This window comes from Camelus dromedarius, chromosome 4 (assembly GCF_036321535.1).
Source record: "Camelus dromedarius isolate mCamDro1 chromosome 4, mCamDro1.pat, whole genome shotgun sequence".
NCBI classification, from domain to species: Eukaryota; Metazoa; Chordata; class Mammalia; order Artiodactyla; family Camelidae; genus Camelus; species Camelus dromedarius.
In genome coordinates, this window is record NC_087439.1 from 81217431 (window position 1) to 81233603 (window position 16173).

General features: G+C 54.5%; 3 protein-coding genes across 10 annotated transcripts; 2 read left to right on the forward strand and 1 right to left on the reverse strand.

Moving 5' to 3' along the window:
• Positions 1 to 2071: 2071 nt before the first annotated feature.
• Positions 2072 to 8081, forward strand: GPBAR1 (G protein-coupled bile acid receptor 1). 7 transcript variants are annotated; one of them, XM_031452157.2, is made up of 4 exons: positions 2072 to 3388; positions 3605 to 5254; positions 6083 to 6267; positions 6896 to 8081. In XM_031452157.2, exon 4 carries the CDS (start codon positions 6941 to 6943, stop codon positions 7928 to 7930), a length of 990 nt encoding a protein of 329 aa, XP_031308017.1. In that variant the 5' UTR covers positions 2072 to 3388; positions 3605 to 5254; positions 6083 to 6267; positions 6896 to 6940; the 3' UTR covers positions 7931 to 8081. The 7 variants fall into 7 exon arrangements, with proteins under 7 accessions (XP_031308017.1, XP_064341237.1, XP_064341239.1 ...); XM_064485167.1 differs by lacking the exon at positions 6083 to 6267; XM_064485169.1 differs by lacking the exon at positions 6083 to 6267 and having other exon boundaries at positions 4437 to 5254.
• Positions 8082 to 8308: 227 nt separating this feature from the next.
• AAMP (angio associated migratory cell protein) lies at positions 8309 to 13273 on the reverse strand. Of its 2 annotated transcripts, none has more exons than XM_031452151.2 (11): positions 13068 to 13273; positions 12456 to 12611; positions 11625 to 11744; positions 10956 to 11095; positions 10573 to 10717; positions 10302 to 10385; positions 10094 to 10209; positions 9798 to 9901; positions 9568 to 9658; positions 9211 to 9365; positions 8309 to 8797 (listed from the first exon to the last, which is right to left on the reverse strand). In XM_031452151.2, exons 1-11 carry the CDS (start codon positions 13186 to 13188, stop codon positions 8722 to 8724), a joined length of 1308 nt encoding a protein of 435 aa, XP_031308011.1. In that variant the 5' UTR covers positions 13189 to 13273; the 3' UTR covers positions 8309 to 8721. The 2 variants fall into 2 exon arrangements, with proteins under 2 accessions (XP_031308011.1, XP_031308012.1); XM_031452152.2 differs by having other exon boundaries at positions 12456 to 12608; positions 13068 to 13272.
• A 312-nt stretch (positions 13274 to 13585) lies between these two features.
• On the forward strand, positions 13586 to 16068 carry LOC116147043 (probable hydrolase PNKD). The gene is made up of 3 exons (XM_010988320.3): positions 13586 to 13703; positions 14441 to 14609; positions 15673 to 16068. The coding sequence occupies exons 1-3, from the start codon at positions 13637 to 13639 to the stop codon at positions 15863 to 15865; spliced, it is 429 nt and encodes a 142-aa protein (XP_010986622.1). The 5' UTR covers positions 13586 to 13636; the 3' UTR covers positions 15866 to 16068.
• Positions 16069 to 16173: the final 105 nt, after the last annotated feature.

Genomic DNA, 16173 nt, shown 5'->3' on the forward strand with positions numbered 1-16173 from the left:
TGAGAATTCACTGGGTTTCTGGACCATGAGTCCAAAAGAGAGTGGAGGAAGGGTGAAGGGTGCACCAGTACTGCCCCTGAACCTGCAGACCTGCACTGGAAAAGCTTAGGTTCGGGGGCCCCCCAGCCTCCCTGTAGAGGAGAGAGTGGCCCTCTGGTGAGCTCTTGGTTGGCATTTCCGAGTACACTTGAACATGCTCACTATAAAGCTTGATTACTAAGTCTGTCCAGCTGTGGCCAAGAAGCTCCCAATGGCCAAGGACAGTGCCAGGCTCTCTAAAGTGTTTTCTAGCTTGTTATTTTATCATGAAAAATGTATAGCATTTTCCCCAAATGTGTTCCATGCTGTGTGTGGTTCTGCAGGACATTGTGGGTCTAATGCAAACAGCTGTCCACAGTGTCTTTTTTCACACAACAGCCCAAAAGGCTGGCCCTCCTTGAAACTCACTTTGAGGGATACTTACCTAATAAACATCACAGAGCCTAGCAAGGTAAGTTGTCCCCACTGATCCCTAAAATGCAGTTGGTTCAGAGAGTTTGCCTGGAAAAGAGCTAGAGGCTCTTTTAGGGACATCTGGAATCGTCTGAGGGTGACCCTGGTGGTTCCTACCTTCTGCTTTCCCTTTTAATTTGTCTCCATCAAGTTTAGTGTGTTTCAGACTGGTTTGAGACCTATTAATGGATTTAAATCTCCTGACATTTTTATTTCCTAAACTATTGTGAGATAATTATAGATTTACTGCAATCATAAGAAACTGTACAGAAATCCTGTGTACCCTTCACCCAGGTTCCCCCAGTGGTAACAGTATAGACTAATCAGAGTGTGTTGAACTTAATGAGGGTAAGTATCGATTTTGAAGCATGTTTTAGTTAATAGACATATCTTGACTAGATTGTAAAAATGTCTTTTTACTATGGGTCATACTCAAGAAATGTGAAAGCCGCAGGTCATTGTAGTCATCCAGGCTTCACTTTACGTTGTATAAACGAGCTCTTAGAGAGCTCAGGATGTGCAGTTACGTGCCCATCGCCTCAGCTAACATGCCCTGGAGAGTGCTGTCCCCTTGGTGGGGCTGACTGTGGCTTCCAGGGGAGAGAGTTCACTGCGCCGAGTCAGCCCAGTGTTCTCTTGGATGTGGCCCTTCGTCACCTACTTCTGGTGGATGGAGAACTGGGCTAAATTAGATAAAGCAAGAGATGGTGACATAGATGTGTTCTGTACCCCCAGGAGCTATTTATTTATTTAAGGGGTTTGAAAGGGTAATTTTGGCTAGAAGCTGTTTTTGTTCTCCTGCTGACTATAGAATATAACTCCTTAGTAAGTTTGCCGTAGTGGGGGTCAGATTTCTGAAAAGTGCTATAAATGGCCAAACCAAAGTTGCTTAGAAAATACAGAATTAGGAGAAAAAAGGCATTAAGTATTTTTTACAGCAGTAAATCCTAAGGAGCTGTCTTAATACCAAGACTGTCAGCATAAAACCCATGCTGGTGAAAACCACTCTCCAGACTTGCTCTTTTGTCTTCACCTGTTTGCAGGACACACTTGGTATTTGTGTGGCTCTAGTCTCAAGGACCCTCCCTCCACTTTGTGGACAAAGGCCCATTATAACTTCAGCCAAAGTCCATAGGATTGTAGGAGGAGGGGGGTTAGATGAGGGTCAGCATGCTGAGGGGACGTGGGGTGGGGCTGTAGTCTCAATTACTGCTAATTGGCTCGCTTGCCTGAAGGTCTGAAGGTCCATGCCTGGGAGGTATAGGCGACCTTGGATATAAGCTGGAGAGGTGGAAAACAGTGTTTTAAGACAGACTTGGGATTGAATCAGGTTCTACCACTTAGACTGAGCAAATTTCTTAATCTGAGCCCTGATAGCCTCATCTTTAGTTGGACATGACACCACCTGTCTCACAAGGCTCTTAAAAGGAGAACAGATAAGTGCCTGTCACATTGTAGGCACTTACAATGTCTGTAATTACAATTGATAATGTCATCTAATAAATCTTAGATCCATCTCTGTATACTCAAGGGGATCAGACGTATCAGGACTGCTGAGGAAGCAAGGTCCAATGTAGGTAATTCTGTTTTGAGGTCTTCTGGATCCTCCCCCCAAAAGCTGGTATTTTTCCCCTGCTTGGGTGGCCCTTAAACTGCAGCAGCCAGTGAGGAGGGTGTTGGTGGGACTCTCTGTGTCTGGATAAAGTGGGACCTGTGCAGGCTAAGAACCAGGAGTTTGGCAGGAAAGCAAGTAAGACTGTAACAAGAAGTGAGTGTGGGGCCAGATGGCAGGAAGTTGAAGCCAGGAAGAGGAAGTGGCGCTGGCTGCTGCATCAGCCCTCCTACCCGGAGCTGATACTCAGCAGTTACCATTTCAGTTTCCTTCAGTCCGTCTCATGTGAAGTAGGCCTGATGGACCGTCATCCTGGCAGCTACAGAGGCATATGACCCAAGCCTGGGTCTGCTCTGAGGATTGTCTTGTTCAAGCAGTGCTGCCCCCTTCTGGGAACTGCTGAAAGCACTGCACTTTCTGTGACTTGGGTAGACCTGGAGAATCTATTGTTGAGCCCTGACAGGAAGGACCACAGTTTCTTCTGCCCATATAGCTGACCTACAGCTTCTTGAAGCCAGGGTCCTGGCCAGCCTCAGTCACAGGATTGTGCCTAGAGCCCTTCTGAGGCTTCCAAGAGCTCATCAGCTGTTGCCTATGGAGAGTGTTGAACAGTTCAAGGAAGCCACCAGGGTCCAGGAAGACCCATTGCCCCTGCTCATCTAGTCAGTGAGGACCCCCAGCCTTCTCCGCACCACCCGGTCCCATACACCCAGGGTCAGCAGAGAGAAATTAAATACTCAAAAGAGAGCAGAGTGGACGAAGGAGGCCCAGGTGGATTCCCTGCCACGCCCCAGGCATCATGATACAGGCTCTACTTGAGGAAAGGAAAACAGGGACTTGAGCCTGCAAAACCAGCTAGGTGGAGCTTTTTTTTTTTTTTTAACTTAATCCATTTTTATGAAGAATGAAAGGATGCAATGTGGTAAAGACGTATTTAAAGACTAGTAGTAGAATAAGACAGATGCATCAAATTTTGTTTATATCCTAAATAATTACAAGAGACTTTGAAAGCATAGTGTAATTTACGTTTTCTTTCCAGTTTAAAACTGCCTGCGCCAGAGCCATCTTGTGGGCAAAGAGGAGAGTGGAGCAGAGAGGAACTGGATGATCCAGTAAGGAAGAAACAGGGCTGAGCAGGGGGTGGAACCCAGGCTCCTCAGTTCCTGCTCCCTCGGTTGCCCTCTACACATCATCCCACACACAGTGTTTAGACAGAGCAGCAAAGAAGAAACGCAGACATCCTGAATCCTGCAGGGAGGAGGCCAGGGCTGGGAACAGAAAGAGGTCTGTTTATTCCCAGCAACCCAATATCTGAGGGGCCCCACTCCCACTTCTGTCCAGACCCCAGGCTGAACTTTCGCAGAGCCTCTGACTTCTGCCCAACCAGATAGAATGGGGCTGAGGGCCGTCTGCTGGAACACAGTGTCCTCCCCCTACCAGCTCCCTTGAGGATGGGTTTGAGGCTGAATGCTTTCCTCTTCCCACATTTTGTCCCAACAGAGGCTGTCTCCAGGATGTCTGACTGCTGTGCAGAGTTGGCAGAGCTAGACCTCTCAGGCCTCCAGCCCTTCAGGCCCGGGTCTCCCCCAGAGAAAGCAGATGTCCCCTTGCTCCACCTACTTGTGCTCTTGAGCAAGGAAGTTTTTCCTAATGTCTCACCTCTAGCTCCCTTGCTGCAGTTTATCCTATTGCCTCCCTTTTCAGGCCTCAAGGGAGTGTAACAGCTTACCTCCCTCACTCCAAAGCTGCACTTGATACAAGATGGAAATCAGGGGCTTCCTAGCCTTAAACTTGCCCTCCCTTTCATTCTACCTAGTTTCCTCCATTTCCCTGTGGAGCAAAAGTGTCATTCCCCTCTAGCTTTTCACAGGCTCTCCATCTGCCTTATTCAGTGGAGTTCTTAGAGGGGACAGGTGGCTGGAGGGAAGGGACATGCAGAGAAGGCCAGAAATCCCTTTCATTGAGTGTTAACCATGCCAAGCACTGACCCAAGTCCTTATCACACATTTTCTCATTTAGTCTCACACTAGGTGAGGACAGTATGAGCCCCATTTTACAGATGAGGAAACTAAGGCAAGAGAATTTTAATAATTTGCTCAAATTTACACAGCCAAAAAAATAGGATCCAACCAGGATTCTGACATTCAAACCCAGGACTGCTGATACCAACACTGCTGATATCAATGCCTCTTAATCATGCAAGAGGGAGGAAGGGAGTCATTTGTTGAGACCACTTTCCCCATCAGGTGTCAGGCACTGGGATGTATGCAGTTATCCAAAGATAATCCCCACAACAACCCTGACTGGTGTTTCCCTTGTTCCCATTTTACAGGCGAGAAAATTGAGGCCCAGAGTTAATTTGCCCAAAGTCATACCCACAGAGCCATTTCTACCTCATAGCCCAGAACTTGACTCTCAAAGTAGTTGAGAACAGTGTGGAATGATCCCAGTTTCTGGAAGGTCTTATTAGCTGAAATGCCCTACCAAGTGATAGGGAGAGGGGCAGGCAGTGAAAATCCTCAGGCTCCAAACACCCCTACCCTGCCACCATCAGACATGCATTACTCCTCAGCAGACCAGCGGCAGAATTACGGAGCTGGATGTGCTGTCAGCTGGCTGGCCACGCCAAGGGTTTAAGGCTCATAAAATGTAAATATATTAGCTGGGGCAGGAAGTGGAGAGGGTAGACTAAATCATTATTTTTCATTAACTGGAATGCATTTCTCAGATTCGCTAAGCAGTAGCAGACCAGAGGGCTCCAAGCTGGATGACCTGCCACCTTGGTGGCAAGCTATGTTCTGTGGCTGGAGAGGAGGACCCTGGTACTGGAGGACAAGGAGGGGGCACTGGAGAGAGGGGAGGAAGGCCTCCCAGTACTGCAGCGCAGGGTGTGCCAGGTCCCACCTCCCAGAGGCGGGGCCAGGCTGAGTCCTGCCAGCCTCAGCTCCATTCCTCCAGGAACCCAGGCAGGGTAGAGCCAGGGCAGTGGTGATTCCTGGGCCCTGCTGTCCCTGCAGAGTAGGGGCGCCATGCCCTCATCGGTCAGGACACCAGACATCACCAGAACCCCTGCAGTGCTGGCCGCGGCAACTCCCTGACACCCAGAGGAAAGCCCAGGCTTGGGGAGCAATACCTGTCCCCCACAACCATGTGAGTAGCTCCTCCCCGCCTCCCCACCCAGTCCCCGGGTCACATCAGGAGACCTCAGTCCCAGGTCCTGGAGAGGCCCTTGCACCCAGCCCAAGCCACCAGAGCCTCCTCTAGGATGTGCGAGTCACGTAGCCAGCATACCCATATCACTGCCCCTGAGGGCTGACCCTGCCTTTCTTGCTGCTCTGGGGGATGTGGAGTGGGAGACTCACTACAGAGGAGGATTGGGAGCTCCAGCCCACGACTCCAGAGTCCAGGTTTGAAGTAACAGACCCTGAGGTCTCATGGGGTTTAATAAAGTTGACAGTGCAGGGATGAAGGGGAACAGAAACTGGAGGGCTGCTGGAGAAAGAAGATGTTCCGAGGACCCTGGGGGAGATTGAGGAAGAGGAAACAGAGGCTGAGGGGAGGGTAAAGGGGTGCAGTGGCTTCGCAGCTGAACTGGGAGTTCTGAGGGGAGCTGGGGATAGAAGGGGCAGCATTCTATCCTCTGATCTAGCCCTCTGATCCTCTGACCTGGGGGAGGGGGCAGGTAGGAATCCTTTCCTTATTGACTTTAATCCTAGCAACAGCAGCTGCTCCCCTGTTGACAGAAGCAGGAGTTCCCACAGGGCTCAGGACCCCTCCCCCGTCTCCATCCCCATGATGTGGCCTGTGGCCGTGGGGCTGGGGCACTGGAGGACTAGGACAGATCAGAGCCACAGAGAGGCCCAGCCCTGCCCAGCGGTTCCTCCCTCTCCTCTGTGCTCTCATCAGCCCTCCTTGCTGCTGGTATCTCCCCAGTCACTGCCAGCCCCCCCTCCCCCAACAACTCCTCCCATCCTCCAGTTCCCAGGAAGGGCCCTGTTGCTAGTGTGGTGCAGACGAGTCAAGTTTATGGGCTGGAAGTCCTACCCAGAGGCTGCTCACTGAGCTGTAACTGGCAACAAGGCGGATGGAGAGGAGGTGCAGAGGACAGGACACCCCCTTGCTGCCACCCATTGCCCTGGCCTCATCACTGACGCAAGTGCTCGGTGAGCCCTGCCTTAGCCTGACTCCTGCCCCTACCCTCCAATCCTTAACAACCTACCATCTCTTAATGTGCTGGTGTCGACCAGCCTGCATCTGAAGACAGAGCCCACTCTCCATTTATCACCCACTCCTGAGCCTCTGGTCCCAGCCCCCACCCAAAGGAGGCTATCAACTGTTGTCTGGCCGGAGGACCACTGCACACCAACCATCCTATTCTTTTAGCTATTTAGAGGCCTTGCCTGGTGGTGGCAGGGATAATCAAAATGCTTTGGAGCTCGGTAGGTCCACTTTTCAGTCTAAAAAGAGGTATAAACACAGCTGCCCAGAGCATGCCAGGCAGATAATAGAAAGGGGCAAAGTAGCTGGGTAGGGACTGTGGGGAGCTATCTAAAGGCAGCCACCACTCAGCTCCAGCTGGTTGCTACCATGCAAGACCTGATTATTTTTAAGCCAAAAATATGAATTTTTATATAAATTTTAATTGGCAGTTCACAAAAAAAAAAAATGTGTCTCAGCAAACAGGATATGGCCCCCAGTCCAGCTGCAACCTCTGGATTAATGTGCAGCCCTGCCGACAGGACAGTGACCTGTGGCCCCACCCTAACTCTGGCTGCCCCATCTTCCATTCAGGCATGCCTGCTGCTGCTCCAGGCCTCCCCTGTCCCCAGGCCCGAGATGACACCCAACAGCACCAGGGAGGTGTCCAGCCCCGTTCCTGCGGGGGCCCTGGGGCTCTCCCTGGCCCTGGCAAGCCTCATCGTTGCTGCCAACCTGCTTCTGGCCCTGGGCATCGCTGGGGACCGCCGCCTGCGCAGCCCACCTGCTGGCTGCTTCTTCCTGAGCCTGCTGCTGGCCGGGCTGCTCACAGGGCTGGCACTGCCCGTGCTGCCAGGCCTATGGAACCAGAGCCACCTGGGCTACTGGTCCTGCCTCTTCCTCTACTTGGCTCCCAACTTCTCCTTCCTCTCTCTGCTCGCCAACCTCCTGCTGGTACACGGGGAGCGCTACATGGCAGTGCTGCGACCTCTGCGGCCCCGTGGGAGCACCCGGCTGGCCCTGCTCCTCACGTGGGCTGGCCCTCTGTTCTTTGCCAGCCTGCCCGCTCTGGGCTGGAACCACTGGGCCCCTAGTGCCAACTGCAGCTCCCACACCGTCTTCCCAGCCCCCTACCTCTACCTCGAAATCTATGGGCTCCTGCTACCTGCCGTGGTCGCAGCCGCCCTTCTCTCGGCCCGTGTGCTGGTCACCGCCCATCGCCAGCTCCAGGACATCCGCCGGCTGGAGCGGGCCGTGTGCCGCGGTGCGCCCTCGGCCCTGGCCCGGGCCCTTACCTGGAGGCAGGCAAGGGCGCAGGCTGGAGCCACGTTGCTGTTCGGGCTGTGCTGGGGGCCCTACGTGGCTACCCTGCTCCTCTCCGTCCTGGCCTATGAGCAGCGCCCACCACTGGGGCCTGGAACTCTGCTGTCCCTCATCTCGCTGGGCAGCGCCAGTGCGGCAGCCGTGCCCGTGGCCATGGGGCTGGGTGATCAGCGCTACACGGCCCCCTGGAGGGCGGCCGCCCAGAGGTGGCTCCGGGTGCTGCGGGGAAGACCCCAGGGTAGTCCTGGCCCCAGCACAGCCTACCACACCAGCAGCCAAAGCAGTGTGGACCTCGACTTGAACTAGGGGAAGGGCCTCTGTTCATTCCTACTAGAAGCATCCATCCATCCATCTCAGCCACCAAGCCCATCTCCACTTGTCTCCACGCCTCTGGACTAGAAACCTTGCCCCTATTTGACCCCACCCTGACTGAATAAAGCTCCTGTGGCCCACTTTATGGTTATCTCATTCTGTATATCAGCAAGGCAGGGCCAGGTGAACAGCTGGGCAGGCGAGGACCCAGGGAATTCTGCCTCCAGACAAGCAGGCAACTGTGAGGACAGATGCCCGCCTGAGGGGGACGAGCTGAGGCACCTTGAAATCCAGCAGATTTTCTGGGGAGCCTCAACCTGACCTCACTGGTTCTCCATGTCCAGCCAACACAAAATCCACACAGATACTGCCTCTGGGAAGTATATTTTATTTACATTTTTAAAATCTGTTAACTAGTATCTCTTCCTCCTTTCCACCCCCAAAGACTTGGGAAGGGAAAGAACGGGAACTTCACAGACCTACCCCCCCACGTACAAATAAACACCCTCATGGCTCACACCAGCAAAGGAAGTGAAAGAGAAAGAGGTCTGAACCTCCCTCTGAAGGACCCACCAGGTCTGGGCCAGGGGGAGGGAGGAAGGGAGGGGCTGAAGGGTGGGTCTCTTAAGAGAAGAAAGGGACAGAGAGGGGGCAAGTCAGTTTGAAGGGGTTGGAAAGTAGTCCGAGGCCCCTTCCCTCCTCTTCCTTCCTACCCTATAGTCTCTGCTGGTGGGGGGTCTCCCTGCGCCCTCTCCACACCAGACACAAAGCAGAGGCTGCAGCCATTAGCGGTCAGGTCTCTGGACACAAAATACTTTTGCTTTGTGGTCTCCTGATGTGGTCACCACCAGGGAGGCATCTCTGTGGACAGAAAGCACACACTGAGGGGAATGGAGGATGTAAGGCCTAACCCCAAGCCCACCACCCAGGGGCCCTCGGGTGGCTTCCTCCAGAGGATTCTTAATTCTAGACCCCTATGCCTAGGCTGATCCGCTGCATCCAGTGAACACACTTGAAGCCAGCAACCAGAAGGGGATCAGAGGAGAGCTGCCTGCAGCAGGGAAGCAGTCCCTGCCTCTGAGCCCCACAAATGTTGCAGCCACACTGTCAACAGAAGCCACGGCTCCTACAGGTTTCCCAGCACTCCTGCCTCCTAGGCCAGCCCAGCTTCTCTTAGGAATCCCCTCCCACACCCCAAGGCCCCTATGGCCCCCTGTATACTATTCCCACCTTCTAAATATACAGAGACCCCAGCCCTTGCCCAAGACACTTACTTGCTGAGGGCAAAGTCCAGGATCTCAGCCGTGTGACCCCGGTAGTCAGTAAGCAGGCGGCCAGTCCGAGCATCCCAAAGGCGCACGATGCCGTCCAGGCTGCAGGTATAAACCACGGCGGTGCCTGCCTCCCAGAGCAGCTGCACAATGCCTGACTACAGCAGGGGACGACAGGGGCGGGGCAGGGTCAGGGGCGGCAGAGCTGACAGGCATCTGCTCCCAACTCTCAGAGCGAGGTAGGGAGGGACGGATGGATGATGGGTCACAGGGAAAAACCAGACAGCCAGGTCTGGGCTAAGTGCTCCCAGAGACCTAAGCTTCCCCACGGCCGTGGCCATGGCTCCAGACTGCCTGTACCTGGTGCTGACACTGGTGCCTGAGGGTCTGCGTAGACAGGTCATAGATGGCCAAGGTCCCATCCAGGTAGCCAACAGCTGCCAGGGGCATCCTGGGCAGAGCAGAGCATCAAGACGGCCCGTGAGGGACCAGGACTCAGTGCCCTTTGGTCCTCTAGGGTCCCCTGGCCCAGTCCCCCTTCCCCAACCCCCCTGCTCTTGTCTCCAGGCCGAGGCCCTGCTCACACTCACACACTGCAGAAGCCCAAGGACTCCACTGAGTTGGACTCACTCTCCTCGCCTTCTCCCAGGTTGGGCTGGGAGGCCACGGTCTCGGGTCTGAAAACGCCCACTACCTATGAGCCAGAGGAGGGGATCAGAGAAAGGCCTGGAAACTTGGTCCTCAGGTCAGAGAAAGGCCTGGAAACTTGGTCCTCGAATAGAGAAGAAAGGTGGTGAGGCGAGGAGGCAGAGTGAAGAATAAGAAAGGAAGGGGAGGAGATGTGGAAAGCAGAGGGCCCCACAGCCAGGCTCCAGGCTCCACTCACCTTGCCTGTGGTGGCACTGACCAGCTTGGCCTGGCAGTCCACCGAGCCAGTTAGGATCAGGCTGCCGTCCTGGTTGGTGGCGACACAGGTCAGAGGGCCCTGGTGACCCTCAGTCCCTAGGATGAAGTAGGGGGATAAGTCAGAATTCATCCTGCCCCAGGTCTCAGCCCCTTCCCTATAAAGGCCTAGATTAACCCACTTCTGATACCTTTCAGTACATGAATAGAGTTTCCCTGCTTCAAGTCCCAAATCCTGATGGTGCCATCTTCATAGCCAACCACAGCTCGCTTCCCTAGAGTGCCAGAGACGTCGATGAAGAGAGAAGGACAGATGGCACCCTCAAACACATCAGGCCAGGGAATAGGGGAGGTGGGGTAGAAAAACAGGCCTCAGAGTTTGCTGGTGGTGGCCCAAAAGGGAGCCAGGGAGGTGTGCAACCCTGGCGCCCAGCTCTCTGCACTCACGGGAGCTGCTCTCACCGTCAGGGAGGACTCGGCCACAGGTGGCTGGGCAGTTGGGGCCCTGAAAGGTCTTGCAGTCACCATTCGGGACCTTCCACATCCAGGTGTTGCCATCAGCTGTGCCCGCCAGTAGGACAGGTGCCCGAGGGTGCCACTCCATCCACTGGGCAGAGAAAGGGTCAGCAGGAAGGCCCTTCACCCCATCTCACCTAGGAGTCTGCCCCATGAGCCCCACCAAGCTTTCCCTGCTTCTGAGTCAGCAGGGACATCCCAGGGAACGGGTTCAGACGTTCTTGCTGTACTGTGGGAGTGCACTGGCTCAGGGCTGGCCTGGCCTGGTGTCGGGGTGGGACTGGACCCCCAAGCCCTCATCCCTACCCCTGGCCCTCCACTGATCTCACCTCCAGATCTCCTGCTTCGAAAGACCAGACCTCCTCCTTGGTGTCCACCTGCCACACTTTCAAGAGGCCACTCATGTCCCCTGTGGCCACCAGGGTAGAGTCATGGCTGAAACCAGCACAAGTCACAGAGTCTTTATGGCCTGCAAAAAAAAGTGGGCAGAAAGAAAAGAGAACCTCAGGATATCTGGTGCTGGGGACACAAGGCCCAGGTATCTGGCTCCCGGAAAGGACCAGCTGGGGAAAAAAAATTAGGGGGGTAGGTCCCAGCAGAACAGGTAACAAACTCAGAGCCACTCCAGGAGCCAACACCCCCAGGTGTCCCCAGGAGAGACACTGCTGGCCCCCGACTCAACCATGTGTAGCCCAGGCCTATATCTTCTCCATTCTGTCTACTCCACACCTGTGACTGAAATACCCACAAGCTCCATTCTGCCCTAATACTCCTTCACTTCCCAATACGCCTCCTCCCAGGCCTTTCCCAGATTCCTTTGACCAATTAGTGCCTCCCTCCCTGTGCCCACAACAGACTATGTTATTCCTCTTTGGGGCCCTTGGGCCAAGCACAGAGCTGGCAAAACAGGAGTCAATAAAAGGCTGTTAGATTCGCAACCTCTGCAGGCCAGCCCCTGCGACCACCAAAGGGGCAGGACCTCCCCCAGGTCCCCTCACCTGCACATTCAAACAGCAGTTCCCCATCGCTGAGCCTCCACACGAAGGCTTTGTCATCTTCACCCCCTGTCACCGCCAAGGTGTTGGTCTTGGGGTCCAGGCTCACACAAAACACAGATGCTGTCCCAAGAGATACTCCGTAAGGGGATGGGGCTCCCACCTAGGGTTTTGTCCTTCGGGAACTTTGGGAAGCCCACCCCCTTCCACCCAAAGCAACATGTCTTTCTTCCTGGAAAAGAAGGATGCATCCAAGTTCTTCTACGTTTCAAGGTTGTTGGAGAAATCCCTCCCCAAGTTTCCCAAACTCTAAGTCCTTCTCCAAAGCAGAGCCCCCTTCAGTGCCACTCCCTTCACCACCCAACACTGACACCAGGGACAAGAGAGGATACACGTGCAGGGCTTACAGTTCTCAGCATGGGATGCCACCAGGCTGGGGACTGAGTGAGGAGAGCACAGTGTTACTGGTTCCTCATTAGGAGCTAATATTTAAGAGAATTATCTAAAATATGCTCCAAAAAGTACTACCTCTAATTCACACTAAAGGGACTTTTATTGACTTTCACCAGTGACAACTCTTTAAAAGGAAACTAAAGCCCAGGCACTTTAATAAAGATCATAAATAGACAAGTAGCAGAGACAGGATTTGAACCCAAGTGTCTCAACTGACTCCAGGAGCCAAGCTCTCCTCCATTCCATCATACTGCCCCCTACCTCCAGGGCAAGGCCAGCATTTTCCCACCAGTGTCCCTCATACTACTCCCTACACAGTAGATGTCTGATGCTCAAGTGCCCACCTGGACTAAGTTTATGACGATCTCCTCAGAGACCTACCCGAGTGCAATGCAAAGGTGACCTCGCTATCGTCTGGGCCCTCCATGCTGCCGACCACCCCTTCCTGGGGTTCCAGAACCCAGCCCTCCTCATTGCCCTCTTCTTCTTCCTCTTCTTCAAAGTCCACATCTTCCATCTCCTGGGCCAGATCGTCTGCTTTGGGGAGAGGGTTAAAAGATGGTGCTCGCCAGGCGGTAAGAGGGATGGGAAGTGTGGGGAAGCCCGAGGCTGCGGAGGGTCATGTGGCAAGGGGGTAAGGTGAGATCAGACAGATGGGGGTCAAGCGGGGGTGAGAAACGGCAAGGAGGAGGGGGCGTGTGGGGTGGAGGACAGGAGAGGTCCGAGGACCTGGGGTTGGCCAGAGACAGTGTGGGAAGGGAGGACCAAGGGGATGATGGGAAGGGGGTGTGTGAGGGGAAGGGCCAGAGGAGGCGTCAGGGGAACCCCCACCCCGCCAGCCTGTGAACTAAGTGTGGGGTTGGAGGAGAGAGGAAGGGCGAAGGAGGTCGGTAGGAATGACCGGTGGGATGGGGAGGGGAGGGGGAGAAGCAGGGGTCAAAGGCCAGAGGTGAGCGCCTCCGGTCCCATGGCCTGAGAATCAGCAGCTCTCACCCGGGTCTGGCGGACCTGGATCCAGTTCTACCACCTCGATAATCTCTTCATCACCATGGAAGCTTAGGGTCTCCAGTGGGGGGGTGTCAGCGGCGGCCCCGCTTTCCGATTCGGACTCCATGCGGCGCAAGCGACGGATCCACTTCTCTGGGCCCAAACGCCTCCCAGAGTCAGCTCTGCGCGACGACGCGGAACACGAGCCCCTCCTCCCGGGAGGAAGTAGGCGTAGGCGACTCCCCGGCAGTGAGAACGACGGGCTCTCGACCAATAGAGAAGGCGGTTGACTGGATGAACCACCAATCACAGGGCAGAGTTGGGAGAAGGGGACGGGGCGTGGCAGGGAGCAACCAAACTCCGCCCGACCAGACTCCGCCCCCAACAGGAGGGAAACAAGCGAGCGTGCGCGCCTCTGGAGTCTCCTGGGAAGAGTAGTTCGCTCGGGTCCGCTCCGCGGGCTTCTGGGAGTTGTAGTTTCTGGTCTGTAGGCCGGACGAAAGGAGCGGGGGAGGCCCCTTACGCAAACTACAATTCCCGGCGGGGAGTGCGGTGAAGGGGGGTGGGATCTGAACATGGCGGCGGTGGTAGCTGCTACGGCGCTGAAGGGCCGGGGGGCGAGAAATGCCCGCGTCCTCCGGGGTAAGGAGAGGGACCCCGGGGAGGGCAGGACTGCAGGGAATCCCCTTTTTTCACATCCCGCTCGACGATAGCAGGATGTCAGGGCTGTCGATTGCTGCCCGCACCCCTCTGCAGGATCTTAAAAGAGTCTGGGGGCTAAAAGATGCTCTTTAGAGGTCACCCAGCCCATCCCTCAGCCTTCCGGTTACACGACACCTCTGGGGTCTTGCTGCGAAAGGGAGCCCCAAGGAAGCCTTTTAGACTCCCGCGCTCCAGGTGTTTCACACTCACCGCACTGCAGAGGAAAGAGCCCTGGGCTTCTGGAGGCTTGGGTTCTAGCCCCGGATAATTAGCAGTTTGACCTTGGGCGAAGCAGTTCGTCTCTCGGGGCTTCAGTTTCCTCTTCTATAAAATGAGGGGATGGAGTAGACTATCTTTAAGCCAGTGCTAACATTCTGCAGTTTGAAAACCTTCATACGCCTCATGTGAGCCCCGCTGTAGTCCTTCACATCTTGTCGTCTGAGGAGATGAAGAACAGCGAAGCTCGCTCTCTTGGCACCAGGGTGATAAGCCCGCAGTGACGTGGAAGTGGCTTTCAAAGGTGCCACCTCGATGGCGATTTTCCCATTTCCCTCTGGACTCTTCCTGGCACTTGTTACTCCAAACGGCAGTCACTCCCCTTTCTCATATCTCAACCACTCCTCCCCGGGCTTTCTTTCTCATCCTCTCTTACTGACCTTCCTTGCCTCCATCCACAGGGATTCTCTCAGGAGCCACAGCTAACAAGGCTTCCCAGAACAGGACCCGGGCGCTGCAAAGCCACAGCTCCCCAGAGTCCAAGGAGGAGCCTGAACCCCTATCCCCTGAGCTGGAATACATTCCCAGAAAGAGGGGCAAGAACCCCATGAAAGCTGTGGGACTAGCCTGGTGAGTTTTAACTAACCCTTTGCCCACCAGTGGGGAGTGGCACTAGGGGAGGGTGGAACCCAGAAACTTCTCCAAGTTTCAGGTGGTGAGCTGAATCCAAGGTTGTGGGGACAATTGCTGGGTGTGAGGACTGGAATCTCAGAGGACTGGGGTAGGGGAGTGGAAAAGGATGTGGAATTGGAAAGACAGTGTTTTCTGTGGAGTAAGCTGAGCTAATCTGATTCAGATTTGGGTTCCTGGCCTCATCCTCTCTTTGGGAGCTTGGGGTGAGACCCAATTGAGATCTTTCAGTTAATCGAGATCACACAAGATTATATTAGCTGTATAGTAGCACCTACAAGGTGTTCAGTGCATTGTTACTTGGATCTGACTCTCATCTTAATGCGTGTTATTGATCAATGTTAAAGGAAAAGGAGAGGGAAATTGACATTTTTTTCTAGCACCTGAGGTGTGCCAGTACTTTACAGTGTAATGTTTTCATCTTTCTGAGATAAATATGACATCCCCATTTCATAGAGGAGGGAACTGAAGCTCAAAGCTGGATTCTCACCAGGTCTTGTGACCCCATGCCCTTTCCCCACACCTCAGTGCTTTCCACACAGTGGTCACTCAGTTAAGGAGCGGAGTCTGCGAGGGGGTGTGAGGCAGTTTAGGCAGAGGGGAATCTTTGCCAAGACTTGGGGACGGAAAGAGGATGAGCTGTCTGGAGAGTCTTGCACAGTCGGTACAGCAGGATGGCAGGGCTCATACTGAGGAGTAACCAGTGTCTAGGGGAAAGTAATGACGAGGTGGGCAGAGACCCAACAACACTGGGCATTTTGTGCCATGCCTAGGAGTTTAAACTTGGCCAGGAAATGATGGAGAGCTATTACAGCATTTTAAGGAGGGCAGTGGCAGGATCTGATTCAAGTGGGGCCCTCCAGCAGCCATGGCAGAGGCTGAATAGACGCAAGTGGTATTGCAGCGTTCGAGCGATTGATGAGGCTAGAATGAGATTCTCCCCAGCTCCTCTGGCTCAGGCTTGGCCCCTCCCCAAATCCCGTGCACATTTCCCCACCCCTAGGGCCATCGGCTTCCCCTGTGGTATCCTCCTCTTCATCCTCACCAAGCGGGAAGTGGACAAGGACCGTTTGAAGCAGATGAAGGCTCGGCAGAACATGCGGGCATCCAACACGGGCGAGTATAAGAGCCAGAGGTTCAGGGCCTCCTCCCATCATGCCCCATCTCCTGAAGCTGGGTCCGGGGTGCAGTCGTGAGGAACACTGCAACCCTCCCCTAGACTGTGTTGACTGTGGCCTCCAGACTGTCAAGTCCTTTCGGTTTGGTGACGATTCTGGTTCTTGCCTCTGAGGCCCACCAGAGGGCGCATGAAGCCCAGGCTGCTGCCAGCCCCTCTCCTCCCCTCCAAAGAAATCAGCCAAAGGCAAATAAAGTTACTTACTGAGTGAGTGGAAAGGAACCAGGACTGGGTTTGTGAGTCCCTTGGGATGGGTGGGGCAGAGGGTGGGGGTGGTTACTCCCTCTCACAGAAGCCTTAGTGTTCCGGCTGGAATGGTTGGGGGAG

Bases quoted from the DNA above. Each gene is read 5' to 3' on its own strand.
- LOC116147043 (XM_010988320.3), top strand. From the start codon at position 13,637: ATGGCGGCGGTGGTAGCTGCTACGGCGCTGAAGGGCCGGGGGGCGAGA. The intron at 13,704-14,440 runs GTAAGGAGAGGG...CTCCATCCACAG, and splicing joins AAATGCCCGCGTCCTCCGGG to GGATTCTCTCAGGAGCCACA. The intron at 14,610-15,672 runs GTGAGTTTTAAC...CCCCACCCCTAG, and splicing joins AAAGCTGTGGGACTAGCCTG to GGCCATCGGCTTCCCCTGTG.
- GPBAR1 (XM_031452156.2), top strand. The intron at 5,255-6,895 runs GTGAGTAGCTCC...TCTTCCATTCAG, and splicing joins TACCTGTCCCCCACAACCAT to GCATGCCTGCTGCTGCTCCA.
- AAMP (XM_031452151.2), bottom strand. From the start codon at position 13,188: ATGGAGTCCGAATCGGAAAGCGGGGCCGCCGCTGACACCCCCCCACTG. The intron at 12,612-13,067 runs GTGAGAGCTGCT...CTCTCCCCAAAG, and splicing joins TCCAGGTCCGCCAGACCCGG to CAGACGATCTGGCCCAGGAG. The intron at 11,096-11,624 runs GTGAGGGGACCT...TTTTTTTTGCAG, and splicing joins ACTGCTGTTTGAATGTGCAG to GCCATAAAGACTCTGTGACT.